The 16,565-nt window shown below is 39.5% G+C and overlaps 1 protein-coding gene across 5 annotated transcripts in view; it reads left to right on the top strand.

The window, feature by feature from the left end:
- The window catches only part of atp6v1h (ATPase H+ transporting V1 subunit H), an 87,910-nt gene that overhangs the window by 49,705 nt on the left and 21,640 nt on the right, over positions 1-16,565 (top strand). For all 5 annotated transcript variants that reach the window (XM_078216165.1, XM_078216162.1, XM_078216166.1 and 2 more), the window contains 3 exons: positions 2,440-2,632; positions 10,262-10,440; positions 15,205-15,330. In XM_078216165.1, the coding sequence (XP_078072291.1) occupies positions 2,440-2,632; positions 10,262-10,440; positions 15,205-15,330 (498 nt within the window). The remainder of the gene's footprint in view (positions 1-2,439; positions 2,633-10,261; positions 10,441-15,204; positions 15,331-16,565) is intronic.

Here is a 16,565-nt window from a genome sequence, read left to right as displayed (position 1 = left end):
CCAATTTAGCCATTGTGCTGTTTTGTATTTTACAAATGTTGGCTTGCCCTGAATTGATCCCATTTTTGATTACTTTTATCATTGACAACGTATAAAATCATCACAATCACCTGAACCATGCCTGGGCTGATGTTCTAGCGAGCCACGTAACTAGGGAAGTAGAGAGAGTTCTAAACTAAATAGTGGGAGCAAGGGATCAAATTTGGGAAGATGTGGTAGAGTAGAGACGAGGCAAAAGAGATGAGCACTAATATGGGAAATGAACAGACTGACAGGAAGGGACAGACTGCAAATCTGAGTAAATCTAGAAATAATAAAGGGCCAAAACTTAACATTTTGTATCTGACAGCACAAAGCATTTGAAACAAAACCGATGAACTGATGGCACAAATAGAAATGTATAAGTATGATCTGATAGCTATCACAGAGACATGGCTATAGGATGGCATAGATTGTGAGCTGAATGTTGAAAGGTATGTGACATTTTGTAAGGGCAGCAAGTTGAGAACAGGTGAATTAATTTAATTAATTATTTAATGAAAGTATTAGCACATTAAAGAGGGATGACTTAAATCCAGGAAACCAGGATGTTAAAGTAGTTTGGGCTGAGATGAGAAACGATAAAGGCAAGATGTCACTTGTGGGACTGGTGTACACAACCCCTAATTGTAATCACACGGTGAGGCAGACTATAAAAGAAGAAAAAATGGGAGCTTGTCACAGAGGTGCTGTAATAACCATGGGGGATTTTAATTTTCATGTAGTTTGGAAAAATCAGATGGGAAAAGGTGGGGAAGGTGAAGAGTTCATAGAATGTTTTCAGGATAGCTCCTTAGAACAATATGTTCTGGAATTAACCAGAGGGCAGATTTGGTATTGTGTGCACCTCGGGTAATAGCAATCATATTATGATTGAATTTTACGTTCAGTTTGAGGGAGGGAAGAGTTTGTCCAAGACTAGTACTTCAAACTTGAATAAAGGCAATTATGAGGGTATGAAAGCAGATCCAGCTGTAGCAAACTGGAAAATATGCTTAAGCAGACTTTTATAGGGATATTTGAGAATACGCAGAATAGACATTCCAGTGACAAAGAAAAAAAATCCAAGGACAGGATCCTCAGCTGGTACGGGAATTGAACCAGCTGTCTAGCCCCCTGAGCTGGCAGGATGTGACGAGTGGTGTGCCACAGAGATCAGGGTTGAGGCCTCAACCTTTCGCAATTTATATTAATAACTTGGATGAAGGGACTGAAGGAATGGTTGCTAAATTTGCTGATGACACAAAGATAGGTAGGAAAGTAAATTATGAAGCGGACATAAGGAGGCTACAAAAGGCCATGGGTTAAGTGAATGGGCAAAAATACTCCATTTGCCAGATAATGTGGGCAAATGTGAAATTGTCCATTTTGTCAGGAAGAATAAAAAAGAAGCTTATCTAAATCACGAGAGAATGCAGAGGGATCTAGGGATCCTAGTACATGAATTACAAAAGGCTGGTATAGGTACAGCAAGTAATTAGAAAAACTAATACAATGTTTGTCGCTTATTGCGAGGGAAATTGATTACAAAAATAGGGAGGTTATATTTCAGTCTTATGAGGTGGGGTGGGAGTCCCGATGTCCATGGGGGTGGGGGGGGGGGGGGGGACGTTTGGTGGTGTCTCCCAGTGCACTGAGAGATTGAGCCCTAGCGAAACGGCGTCTGAGCGATCTGGAACCAGGTTCACTGGTGTGTTTAGGTCCCACCCTCCCAAGTCCTGGCACAAAACTCCCAACTCTCCAAAAAAGTGACCGAGTGTGGGAGTAATTAATTTCTCACATATCATTAGCCTTTTGGGAAGTCCCATTTTTTTGAAGTTTGATTATTGCATGTATACAGAGAAGAATCCTATTCCATTTTTGAGAAAATCTTTCTTGAACAAATCATCTAGAAAAATCTTTAAAAATGTCATGTTTTTGTAGATTGATCACCAATGGCACATGTTCTGATTTATAATATTTTTGAGAAATTATATTGCATTCCCTTTGCCGGGGGTTATGCATTTCCTTTTCAGAAAAAAAAATTGATCAAAGACGAGAATAAAATTGTTTAAAGTAGGTTTGCTAGGATTTCTCCTGCATGTTAATACAAAAAGTAGTACAGGACATGGATAGACTAAAGACTAGTTATTGTAAACTTCTGATCTCTCAATGTGGATGAAATATTTTGATTTCAGTTATTTCTGTAACATTTGCAGTTGAACATACTGACTGTTCAAACAAACTTCTGTGTTTCTGCTTTCAAAATCTTAATTGTTCTGATTCTAGTTCATAATATTACAGTGGAAGGTACAATGCTATGGATTTTTAAGCTATTTTGAATGGATTGTTATATTTTTTGATTGAAACTAAGACGTTTTAAAAGCTTTTTTTTCTAACCCCTTCCCCTCCCCCCTACAGCATCATAGCTGTTATAACCAATAAATGTGGCTTCCAGCTGCAGTATCAAATGATCTTCTCCTTCTGGCTACTGGCCTTCAGTCCACAACTGTGTGAATATTTACGCAGATTGAACATTGTTCCAGCCTTATCAGATATTCTTCAAGAATCTGTGAAGGAAAAAGTTACAAGAATCATTCTGGCAACATTCAGGGTAAGTATGCAAGAGTCATCTTGATAGTGCACTTAACATAATATACATCTTAGGCAACTTTTATCATTAAGTGATGCCCTCCTAACAGAATTGTGGAACATCTTCATCACGGCAGAGCAGATGAGTAACTGTCAGGGGAATTTTGTTCTGCTAGTCTCATGAGTTTTGAAAGTTTTCCAGAAGTGAGGTGTTTCTGTTTGTCCTTTGCACAGACTGTCATCTTAAAACAAACTGGTGCCTGAAACAGTTCTATTTCTTTTCCATACTGGTAATTTATTAAAAGTGTAAATTGTGGAGGATATGAGTGAGGAAGATAACAAAATCACATTTCCATCAATAAAGTCTTGTACTTCGCCCTTGTCCATTGTCCCCAACTCACATTTGGAAGCCACTTTGGTTAACTAATGTTAACTGTTTATTTTGCTAACAAACATAAATTATATGTAGTGCACCTACTCTGAGGGAGGGGTAATAATGCTAATTATATCATTTTGTGCAGGAGAAAGTAATTGGTCCACCTAGCGCATTTATCAATTTTCTCAACATAGTAAGATTTTGGGTTTGGGGACCACAGATATCCAAGCTAAGCTGTCAAGTAAGTAATTTTAACATAGTTTATTAAGAAGCAACAGTTTGGAGAAAATGCCTTTCATTAATAACCAGGAGAAGTATAACAACCCATGACAAATGACAGTGGATCACTGATTCGAGAGAATGAATGTGTGGTTGACAGAGTGTCTTGATCCCAGTAGCTTGTGATGGCTCTCTAGCTGGAATGTTGGGAATACAGATTATTTCCCTTTTGATTTTATCCCCCACTGGAGTCGGCTTCTGGCAGGTACGTGTTAATTTCTTTATCTCTCCACTTTGAAGTTATCGTTCCTTTGGCCCCATTGTTTTCTCTAGTCACAATTGTAAAACACTAGTTTTCTGCTGTTAGACTAATTTGCATACCATTTCTCCAGCCGTCTGCCTCTAACCGACTCCCTATTTTACTTCATTTTTTAATCTTGATTTTCCCCAATTCTTAACAACTGTTCCTGCTTTCCCCCCACATCCTTTGATCCTTTTAGCCTCAAGAAGTATATCTAACCTCTTCTTCGAAACATGCAATGGTTTGGCCTCAACTGCTTTCCATGGCAGAGTATTCCACAGACTCACCGCTCTCTGGGTGAAGAAGTTTTTTCTTATCTCGGTTCTAAATGGTTTGTCCTCTATCCTTAGACTGTGAACCCTGGTTCTGGATTCAATTCCCCTGCCATTGGGAATATTCTCCCTGCATCTACCCTGTCTAGTCCTGATGGAATTCTATAGATTTCAATGAGACCACCCCACATCCTTCTAAACTCCAGCGAATATAATCCCAATTGATTCGATCTCTCCTCATACGTCATTGCCATCATCCCAGGAACCAGTCTTGTAATCCTTTGCTGTATTCACTCTATAGCAAGAACACCCTTCCTCCAATAAATAGACCAAAACTGCGCACACTATTCCAGGTGTGGTTTCGCCAAAGTCCTGCATAGACATCCCTGCTACTGCACTTAAATCCTCTCGCTTTGAAGGCCAACTTACCATTTTCCTTCTTTACAGCTTCCTGTATTTGCAAACTTTCAGTGATTTGGTGTAGAAGGGCATCCACATCTTGTTGCACATTCCCTTCTCTCAATCTATAGCTATTCAGATAAGATGTCTTCCATTTTTTTGCTACCAAAGTGGATAACCTTTCACTTATCCAGATTACACTGCATCTGCCATGCATTTGCCCACTCACTCAGCTTGGCCAAATCATACTGAAGCAAAAGAGAAAATGCTGGAAAATCTCAACAGGTCTGGCAGCATCTGTAAGGAGAGAAAAGAGCTGACATTTCGAGTCCAGGTGACCCTTTGTCAAAGCTTTGTATCATTGCGGATTTGGAGATATTACATTTTATTATTATTTATTACATCTAAATCATTAATATACATTGTGAATAGCTGGGGTTCTCGCACTGATCTTATTAGATCTTTGTCGTGAGCTTTCTGAATAAACCACATCCACAACTCCCCCTCATCAACTCTACTAGTTACATCCTCAAAGAATTCCAGTAGATTTGTCAGGAATGATTTCTCTTTGTAAATCCATGCTGACTCTGTCCAATCCTGCCATTGTTTTTGAAGTGCTCTGCTATTAAATCTTTTATAATGGACTCTAGCATTTTCCCCACTACCAATGTCAGGCTGGTCTATAATTCCCTGTTTTCTCTTTACCTCTCTTTGTAAATAGTGGGGTTCCATTAACTACTCTCCAATCTGTTGGAACTGTTCGAGTTCATAGAATCTTGGAAGATGACCACCAATGCACCCGCTATCTCTAGGGCCATTTCCTTAAGTGCCCTGAGGATTTATCAGCCCTCAATCCCATCAATTTCACCAACGCCATTTCCCTGTTAATACTGATTTCCTTCAGTTCCTCCTCTTACTAAACCCTGTGTTCCCCATTATTTCTGGTACATTTTGTCATCCTATGTGAAGACAGAGCCAAAGTATATATTTAGTTGGTCAGCCATTTCTTTGTTCCCCATCTACATGATGCATTGCAGGAACAAATCAAGGCTCCTTCAGCCACACCGTCACCCTCAATTTATATAACATAGAAAAGGGCAAGAGCAGCAGACCAATGGGAATATCACCACCTGCAAGTTCCCCTCGAGCCGCACAACATCTGGACTTGGAACCATATCGCTTTTCCTTCACTGTTGGTGGGTTGTACTACATGGACTGCACAGTTCAAGAATGCAACACTCGATCGGCTTCTCAAGGGCACCGAGGGATAGGCAACAAATGCTGGTCTTGCCTGCAACTCTTGCATCTGAAAAACAAATTAAAACAAAAAATTCTGTGATCCAAGCTGCCTTTTCACTTGCAGCAATTAGAATTCCTTGCCTTAAGTGGCCAGTTTAAAAATGGCTGTACCTTAGCATCATTTGCAATGTAATACTTCTACATGTTATCCAATGAATTCACAACGTAGGCAATGTGTTGATGTATGGAACTTTGCTTTGGACACATTTTCACAAAAATATCTCTCAAGCCATATGTATTGTCCTATTTGCACTCTTTTGTATCATGTTTGACTCTAAGCAATAACGATGACAACAGAGCAATCTTTGCCTAAAGGCAGCATTTTTTAAAAAGCCAGTTATTTTCAGTAGTTTCTGTGAACCTTCATAACTGGGCCTGTCCCCACATGGTTTTAGGATTTATGAGCAGCTACCAATCTAGACAAAACTCCTTTTAAGCAACTGTACATCATTATTTCTTATGTAGTATTTTAATTTGCTAATAAAAGTAGGGGACAGATTCTGCACTTCACTATTTATTATGCAATGATGTATTATTTAGAAAACTAAATGTGCAGATATATTGTGGTTAGTACTGCTGCCTAATAGTGCCAGGGACCCGGGTTCAATTCCGGCCTCGGGTGACTGGTGAGTTTGCACGTTCTCTCCATGTTTGCATGGGTTTCCTCCCACACACTCCAGAGATGTGCAGGTTAGATTGATTGATTGGTCATGATAAATGGACCCTTGGTGCCAAGGGTAAATTTGTGGGGTTATGGGGATAAAGCCTGGGTGGGATTGTTGTCGATGCAGGCTCGATGGGCCAAATAGCCTCCTTCTGCACTGTTGGGATTCTTTGTATTTGGACTCCAGTCATTGGCTAATCAGCAAAATATCCTTTACATGTAGCATTACATATAATTGCATACTATAATCAGTAAACAATTGGGAAAGCAAATGATGTGTTAGTGTTTTATATAGCAATAGCATGAAGGAGTTTTGATATGGTTGATGGGGCATTGGTGAGACTGCATTGGAGAACCATGTGCAGTTTATGGCTGTCTTGCCCAAGGAAGGAAAAACTTGCCCCGAGGGTTTGCAACATCTGTTGATTCCTCAGAGAAGATAGCTGAATTGTGAGGAGCATTTGAGTAAAATAGGTCTATGTTCTCAGATGAATGAGAAGTGATCTGATTAAAATATATATACAATTCTTGCAGCTTGACAACAGTAGATGCAGAGAGGCTGTTTATTCCTGGCAGGAGAGTCTAAAACTAAGGGTCATAGTCTCAGGGTAAGAGTTTGGCCATTTGCAATTAAAAACTTCTTCACTCAAGGAGGGTTGAAGCTTTGGAATTCTCTACTCGGTCGAATATATTCAAAACTGAGTTCAGTAGATTATTGAGCACTTAGATAATCAAGGGATATGAATCGGGGGCAGAAAACTGGAAGTGATGTTAAAATTATTTTTAACAGTAGAGCAGGCTCAAGGAACTGCGTGGTCTACTTCAGTTCCTTTTATTTTTGTTCTAACTTTAAATTGCTTTTATATTTCAGTAACACAACATTTCCCATATGGTAGGCCTTTAATGGAAAATGAGTTTGGCGGCATGGTGTCAATAGTCGTTAGCACTGCTGCCTCTTAGCGTCAGGGACCCGGGTTCGATTCCAGCCTTGGGTGACTCTATGGAGTTTGCACATTCTCTCTATATCTGTGTGTCCACAGTTTAAAGATGTGCAGATTAGGTGGATTGGCCATGCTAAATTGCCCCTTAGAATCCATAAATATGTAGGCTATATGGATTAGTCATGGTAAATGCAGAGGGATTATGGGGATAAGGCAGGGGGTGCGCCTGGGTAAGATGCTCTTTTGGAGAGTCAGTGCATGCTCGATGGGCTGAATGACTTCCTTCTGCACTGTAGGGATTCTGAGGGATATCCAAACTTTTGATCATCTTGGCTGCTTTGATGCATACCACAGTAAGCCACATATATAAATTGGTGCTTCATTATTGGGTATGATCCTGGCATGTTGGCCCGAATTGAACCAGTTTTTATTCCTGCTGTGATGGTAATGTGAGGAAAATGTTGGGCCATATGATTACTGAATGGTTAAAAACAATTCTGCTGTTATGGCTGATGGCCCACCGTGCCTCATGGATGCCCAGTTTCAAGCTGCTAGATCTCTTCTGAATTCCGTTTAGCAAAGTGGTGGTTCCACACAACATTATGGATAGCATCCTCAATGTGAAGATGGGACTTGGTATCTAAGAGGCCTGTGTTAGTGGTCATTGCTACCAATGCTGCCATGGACAGATATATCTGCAACAGTCAGATTGTTGAGGGCAAGTTCAAGTATGTTTATCTCTCACCACCTGCAGCAAGCGTAACCTAACAGATACGTTCTTCACGATTCAGACAACTTTGTCAGTGATGATGCTCCTGAGGCAATGTTGGTGCTGGGCATTCTTGTCCCCAGTCAAAAATATATTTGATGCCCTTGTCTTTTTTTCCCATTTCTCATCTTCCTTTTGTCCTTCTCCTTCCAAGATAATATAGTTAGCACTGCTGCCTCACAGCACCAGGGACCCGGGTTCAATTCCGGCCTCTGGTAACTGTTTGTGTGGAGTTTGCACATTCTTCCCCTCTGTGCATGGGTTTCCTCCGGGTGCTCCGATTTCCTCCCACAGTTCAAAGGTATGTGGGTTAAGTTGATTGTCCATACTCAATTGCCTTAGTGTTAGGGAGATTAGCAAGTTGAAGACGTGGGGTTATGGGGATAGGGCCTGGGTGGAATTGTTGTCGGTAGGGGCTCGATGGCCAAATGGCCCCCCTCTGCGCTGTAGTGATTCTATGAAAATGATTGGAGAAGTAAAAATTGTAGAATTAAGATCAGTTTTTTTTAGAATGAGTGAAATGGGTATTGGCTTCCAACTGATGAGATGGCCTCTTCTGTTCATTGTATATAAAAATGAGTTGGATTGTACATGACTGAGGATGATGATGGAATTTACAGATGGTACTAAAATATGTGATACAATTAATTCATTAAATGGATGGAAATCAATGTTGGCAAGTGATACGTATTGGTTTAAAAAATGGAAATAATCACGCTCCCTGTTATGAGTGAGCAATGAAATTTGAGAGACTTTAGTTTACAAAGAAATCAAAGCACCTTATACTTAATGGATTTTTAAAGAAACACGGATTATCAACAATCTGTTGTCTAAATGATATAAAGAAAGTATGGGGTTGATTGAAGCACACTATTCAGAAGTTATGGCGTTATAATGCAAGATTAAAAAAAAAATAGAAAAGAAAGCAGGAGAAACACCTTCACACAATTGTGCAGCTTTGGAATTCATCTGAGTTAGTGGCTGAAGAAGAAACAAAGTGTAGATTAGATATGATAGTATATTGAAGGTAAATATGTTGAAATATGGGAGCAGGGTGGTTAGATGTCGTTAGAACTAGTTGCTTGCAAGGTAAGTACTGATATGAACTGGTAGCACACAAACTTCTGAAGTATGACTGAACACACACAAGTGTTATTGTATCTTCCTCTTTTACTGATGTTGACTGACTTGTTTATTTACAGCATTTTTTGTTTCTAATGAAACCAGATATTGCATGGGTAAGTCAGGTGGGTCAGAGGTGGATTAAGCAAAGAGTTGGACTAAACCTGTGAAAGAACAGCACAATGGCAAATGTTGTTTAATGAAGATAACAGGGATGATCGGGTAAATGAATAGTTGAGCTTTCAAATGGAAGAACTGAGAGGGGAGGTTTACAGAAGTAAACTGGATGTTATACTTTTGGAGAAGTAAATCTTGAACATGTTTTTAGATTATCTAAGTCAATAAAATGAAGGAGTGTAGTGTGAGACAAAGTACATTTTAGTTCTGATATCAGGAAAGCTGCAATAATTCTTATTAGCTTATTTTATTTTTATTTTAAGAGTTTGCTGAATCCAGCCATCTTCCCATTTGAGAAGAATGCAATACCAAACCAGTGCAGATAGCTGGAAGACAAAAGAATGAAGAAGGATATGTAGGTTTAGAAAAGATTATAAAGAGAGTGGAACAATACTATTGATCATTGAAGGTAGAGCAAGGATTTATGATGCTGTATATATATTAGGTTTAGTACAAAACAGAATGTATTTAATTTTTTTTTGGATATATTCTCGTTTTTGGACGATAAGCAAAGGATAATGATCAAGAAAAGATAAAGTTTATTTATTAGTCACAAGTAAGGCTTACATTAACACTGCAATGAAGTTACTGTGAAATTCCCCTAGTCGTCACATTCTGGCACCTGTTCAGGTCAATGCACTTATCCAGCACATCTTTCAGAATGTGGGAGGAAATCGGAGCACCCGGAGGAAACCCATGCAGACACGGGGAGAATGTGCAAACTCCACACAAACAGTGACCCAAGCCAAGAATCGAACCTGAGTCCCTGGCGCTGAGGCAGCAGTGCTAGCCACTGTTCCTCCAGAGAAGCACTGGAGTAACAAAACCATGGATAAGGATTTCAGCAGTAGAAAGGCTGTGATAAGGTGAAGGTAGCCAAATTGTAGCTAGGGGGAAAAATGTAATTTGAGATGAAGTGAATTTGGGGTTTGATGCTTAACTATAGATTAAACAGGCTTTAATCAAATACGTTTTAATGTTACATGTTCACATGGGTACAGTACAATCGTATTTTAATTGAGATTTCTTGCATTTATCCCTTTTTATGTTCAGCTTGTACTTCTGAAACCTTTTAAATATGAGTAAAATATTGAATACTTTTACTTTATCAGAATCTTCTGGAAAAATCTGCAGAAAGAGAAACCCATCAGGAATATGCACTTGCAATGATTCAGTGCAAAGTCCTTAAACAGTTGGAGAACCTTGAACAGCAGAAATATGATGATGAAGATATTGCTGATGACATCAAATTCCTCTTGGAAAAGCTTGGTGAAAGTGTCCAAGATCTTAGGTTAGTTATGATCGTTCTTTGTATTTATCTGTGACCAAGATCTGATAAAATAGTTGTTCCTAAAAATGGTTGAATCAGACAGTCAAGTAATTATTATTATTTGTTGTGTGTCTTCATTGTAGCTGATATATTTAAATACTTCTTTGAATGTTTATGCAAATGTTATCCCTACTTAACTATTCAACTTGTCATTACCAGGGGCTGTTATTACTAAGTCACTAAATGGAGAAGCTGTTAAATTAAGAAATGTAGCATCTCTCCATTTTAAGTACTGCCTTTCCTTATAAGTTCAGCATGAGAATTTTGGGCTTTATAAATAGAGGTGTAGAGTACATAACCAAGGAAGTTATGATGAATCTTTATTAAACCTTGGTCAGATCTCAGCCGGAGTATTCTGCCCAATTCTGGGCATTCAACTTTAGGAAGGATGTGAAGATTTTAAAATGCAAAAATATGTTTGCGAATGATTCTAAGGATGAGGGCTTTGAGCTGCATGGATTGATTGGAGAAGCTGGAGCTGTTCTAGGCAGAGATAAGATTGAGAGGAGATTTGATAGAAGTACTCAATCATGGGTCTAAACAGGGTGGATAGAGAGAAACTGTTCCCATTGGTGAAAGGGTCGGGAATAGCAGACCCTGATTTATGGTGGTCAGCAAAAGAATAAGCAATAATGTGAAGAGAAGCTCGATTCCATAGTGAACAGAAATGCACTGCCTGAGAGTGTGGTGGAGGCATTGGAGCAGTATCTTGGGGACTGTAGGACTGGGGGTGGTGGTACTGAGTTGCTTTTGAAGAAAGCCAGTATGGTCCCGACAGGCCTAATCTCCTTTCTGCTGGAACATTCTGTGGCTGTCTCAAGAAGGACTCCTGTAAAGGCTCCCTTATCCCTCCTAAGTATCTTGTGTATCTTCTCAGTTTTTCCTCCCAGCTCATCTACAAAATTCAGATTTTCGGAGAAAAAAATTCTTGAGGGCTTATTAGCAAAGCAAACAGCTAAGTTCCAAGCTGCTAGCCCACCACAATTGTATACAAGGTGGCCACAATGCATGGATAAATCTGACACAGCGACCTGCACAGCCAATCAACCTAACCTGCATATCTTTGGAAAACCTACACAAACACACAGAACGTGCAGACTCCATAAAGTCACTCATGGTAGTAACCAAACCCAGGTCCCAGGCACTATGAGGCAGCAGTGCTATTCTCCATGCCACCCTTTGACATGGAAACGGTTTAAAAGCTTTCCAACTTAAATCCTTTGAAATATTAAAAATGTTATACTTTCCAAAATTGATCATTTCAATTTTTCCTTGCATTTAAGGTGGCGACTATATTGATGCTGGGGAATACATACTTTTTTTGAAACTTGGTTTTGCTTCAGTTACTGCCAGATAAGCAATTATGTTAGAGTTCTAGATATTGTTCTAGCACAGCATCTCTAAAAGTGTGGCCTCTCTTGCACTAGTATGCTATTTCCATTTTCTACTCTGGTTGTCTTTGTAATATTGTTTGTCTTCAACAATATTGAGGTAGATTATGAACAGCTTTGTGCTTTTGGCCTATATAGAGCTGAAATAAAATTGTCCTAACTAATTCGACAGAGGACCATTTCACCCTCACAGTGGAGACTTAATACTATCAACGTGATATTCTATAATTGAAGTTCCAGTTCAAAGCTGCAATACATTATGCTACCCAATTGCTTTCCAAGCTTTAAAAGACTTTTTGATTGTGGCCTTAATTGAGGTTATATTAAAGCCTTAATAAGGAGCCAAATCTTCAATGTGTAGACCTGTATTTAGAACTAAATTCAGAATGTTCACCGTTTCTGTATGAAATAAATTGTGTTTTTAAATTACTCAGATTTAGTGAAAACTGACTAAAAGCCCTATTTTCACCCAAATAATTTTATTAAATCTGAATATGTACAGGATAAAAACACTATTTCAAAAATATTATATTAAATTCTAAGTTTGAATAATGCATACCACACCTTTTTCCTTTTCCCATTACTTTATGTTCCAGGAATAAGAATTCCTCTGTTGCATATTATATGAATATTGGCTCCAGCAAGTTCTAAAATGCAATTATGTTCCAAATTTTAAGGGAAGTGAGATATAATTCTGGATGGAGACCCATAATGTAGTGAAACCCAGTCTGTAGCAGCCACAACCATCTTTGTTCAATATTTGCTCAATTTTTGGTTGATCTTGTTTGAATGTTAAAACTGGCAGAAAAAAACTATCCCAACTTAGTTACTGATGCTAAGCAAGTTAAATACAAAGTTATAAACATTCACAGGAAGAGAACTTCTTCAGAGGATGCATTTACAGATTTTGAGTTGTGCGTGTGAATTCCTTTTATTACAATTGCCACAGTTGCACCTTCCTTTATACAAATGCAGGTTAATAAGGCTGTAAAAAAGCAAAACAAGCACTAAGATTTATTTCTATCGGGATAGAATTGCAGAGTAGAGAATAACTTGTATCGAACCTTGGTTGCATACCAGAAATGTGAGGCTATATCTCTCAGAAAAAGATGCACAGGCATCTTTCTCTTGGAAAAGAGAAGGCTGATGCTGACTTAATAGAAATTTTAAATTTTGAAACATTTTGATTGAGTAGACAACAGTGTTTTCCACAACAGGGAAGAGTAAAACTAGAAGCCATCAATGTAAGATTGTTACCATGAAATAATTCTCTACAACAGCTTGTATTTATGTAGCACCATTAATATAATAAAAATCTCAATGCTGCAGTAATGTAAAACAAAATTTGACAGAGCTACATAAGATACAGCAGCTAACCAAAAGCTTGGTCAAATAGCTAGATTTTAAAGCGTATATTAATTGAGGAAAGAGTGGTAGCGAACTGGGGAGGGTTAGGGAAGGATTCCAAAGCTTGGGCTTTTACAGCTAAAGGCATTGCCACTACTTATGATGCAACTAAATTTGGAGAAGTCCAACAGGCCAGAATGAGATGAATGTGGATATCTGAGGGTTGTGGAACTGGAGCGTAGTCAGAGATGTGGCCCATAACTTGTTTCCTGGGGCATTATGCCTGTGGGGTACCCCAAAAAAGCACTTGGATCTCTCCTCGATGACCCCATATAAGGACTGCACGGCAATTGTCCTGCAACGGGAAACATCCAATACTGCAATTTAAGTCTCAAGCCTCAGATGATTCTGACTGTCTTACAGTGGTCGTTACCCAGAAAAAGTTAAAAATTAAAACCTAGTGTAGCCCAGTGAACACAGATAAAATGGACTTGTGTAAGTAAGGACACAGAAAACAGAACTTTAGTCTCCCACTCAGTCATCTAATCAGGAGAACATTGAATAGACAGGTATGGAAGTAACAAAGGCATGGGTGAGGGTTCCAGCAGCAAATGAGCAGAGGCAAGGATATGGTTGGTGCTGTCACAAAAATAGGTGGTCTTATAAGGGTGCGGATGTGTGATTTGGAAGCTCATCTTGGAGCTAAATAATGACACACTGGTTGCAAGGAGTTTGGTTCAGCTTTGCCAGCGAAAGAGATACATTGGTGGCTAGGAAGTCACCTTGACAGTGGTTTCAATCTGCCTAATAATTAAGTAGAAGAAATTTCTGCTCATCCAATCTGACTGGATATCATTAAAATTTTTGATACATTGACGGCATTTCTACTTTGTATCAATGTCAGCTACTGCCTATCCAGATTAAAAGACAGCAGTTCCTCGACTCTATTAAAGAGGTGACCTCTGGCATACCCAGCAGAGTGCAGAAGTGAAATTGAGCATATTTAGAGACGCTATCTACAATACCGCACTTTTGCTTTCCATGTATTAAGAGCAGGAAAATGCTAACTGAATGGAAGCTAACATCACTGTGATAGAACCTGTCATTGAAGTAAAGTGGTCATATTTGTTAATTATTGTAAATTTCAGTATATCTCTACTCTGTAAGAAGACGACCTTCAGTCTCCCAAAATCGCTTTTTTTTTTGCATGTACTTGGATATAAGTTGACAAATCCCCCCCACTTCAGCCACGGCATGCTATGCTCTCAATAGTTGTCGGCTTCAATTGTTCACCCCACAATGCATGTTTTCTTTACCGATACCTTATATTTTGGCACAAAGAATCAAGCAGCCAATATGGGCTGTGCTGCAAAGATGTCTGGGAATTTAAGACACATGCGCACACTTTGCATTAGCTGCCAGTGACATTTCAAAATGGTGAACACCCATCCCCAGACTGATGGTTTACTTTTATACTCTGCATATAATTGGACTCCACCTTTGAAGGTATTTTTGAGGCTCATGGACATCATCTCCGGTACCAGAGAGATCTGAACAATAATGTTTTGAATCTTGTAAGCTACTCAAAGTAAAGACCAAGGTCACTAGGCAGTGTGTCAGTGACCTCTGGTTACAACTTTACCAAAGTCCCATCAGCAGAGAAAATGGCTCAGTTGAAAACAAAGACGAGGGAAGTCATTATGAACTGCAATAAATAGTTGCAGAAATGGGTAGAACACTATCTTGAGCTGTGCTCTGGGGAGGACACGTAGAGGAAGCTTTAGACATCACAAAGTCTGTCTATCATGGCAGAGCTGATTGCTGAACCCACAATGGAGGAGCAACATGGGCTGATTGGGTCAAATGCTCTGTTCGCACTATATATTCTATACGTGTAAATTTTTGTTTGACAATTTTGTGCTTGTAGTGTTTTATGTACATATTACACTGATTTTTTGATTCTTCCTCTGTTATCACCCATTTCCAGTTCTTTTGATGAATATAGTTCAGAACTGAAGTCAGGACGCTTAGAGTGGAGCCCTGTTCACAAATCTGAAAAATTCTGGCGAGAAAATGCTGCAAGGTTGAATGAAAAAAATTATGAACTGCTAAAGTAAGTGTCATTTCAATTTTGTTCCATTCAAATACATTGAGGGGGCGATCTTACCATCTCACCCCGCCAACCAATGTGCAGACGATCTGAAAACATCGCGATGATAGCCGTGAAGTTGGATTCATGCCCTATTTCTCACCTTTCATGACCTTACCGGCACCAGATATCCAGCAAACTCAGCCTCACGCCCGAAAAAATATTGCAAGTGAGCTTGGGACACACACATCCGGGCTCACTTGCCTCTCCGGCCTAATTGGTATAGGTCTTCACTGGCAAGGATCATGTATGGTCCCCATCAATGGGGACTTATCATGATGACCTTAACAGTGAGACTGGAGGCAATTGAGGACCCCCCCCCCCCCCCCCCCCCTTGGGAGGTCAGGGGTAGAAGGGGGTGCTCCTTGGGCAGTGCCAGCCAGGCACACTAGCATTGGTCAGTGTCAAGGGTGTGGGGTCACCTGGGAGAGGGCTGGTGAATCAGGGGTGGGGGGGGGGGATGCTGCACGCTCTGCAACCACGATTAGGTGGAGGGAAACACTGCGCTCTGCAACCATGAGTGGGGTGGGTAGGAGAGAGGGCTGCAACCTCTGCAACTGGTGATCTACCAGTCCATGCAGGGTGCGGGTGTGGCTGGGTGGACAATCAATCGCTCTGTGTTGGGGTGGTGGATCAGCTGCAAAGGCCAGCCATAGCTGGGGGAGTCATTGACTGACAGATCTCTGTTCTGTACTCCAAATTGGTAGATCCCAGTGGTATTTAAAATGTCATTTAAAGTGGTTTTTGTCATCAGTTTGTATTCTATTATTGAAAATGTAATAAAAGGACAGAAAATCAAATTAATTTCACTTGTCTATTAGATTATTCATTGAGAACAGCAGATTAAGAACACTTGAGTTGTGCATAAGCATGAAGAATGTAAAGCAGATGCTAATCCTTTAGTGCTCTGATAAAGTTTTCAAGATGTTATCCAGTAGCTTTTCTTTCAGCTCTGACGAAAGGTCGTCGAAACTCGAAATATTAGATCTGTTCTCTCCCCTCAGATGCTGAGATTTTCCAGCATTTTCTGCTTTTGCTGCTTTGCCGGATTACCTTAGTTAACATTTTTTTATCACCTATTGTTACCAATTTTAAATGCCAGGAATTTATTTAGAAAAAAATTAATGCATTAAAATAAATTGGGATTGACTTTAGAAGAATTTAAAATCAATTATTGCTGATTGCAATGTGCTGAAATT

The sequence above is a fragment of the Mustelus asterias genome, chromosome 7 (assembly GCF_964213995.1).
Source record: "Mustelus asterias chromosome 7, sMusAst1.hap1.1, whole genome shotgun sequence".
Classification (NCBI taxonomy): Eukaryota; Metazoa; Chordata; class Chondrichthyes; order Carcharhiniformes; family Triakidae; genus Mustelus; species Mustelus asterias.
Note: the sequence above shows the minus strand (reverse complement) of the source record. Positions and strands in the feature narration are given on the sequence as shown.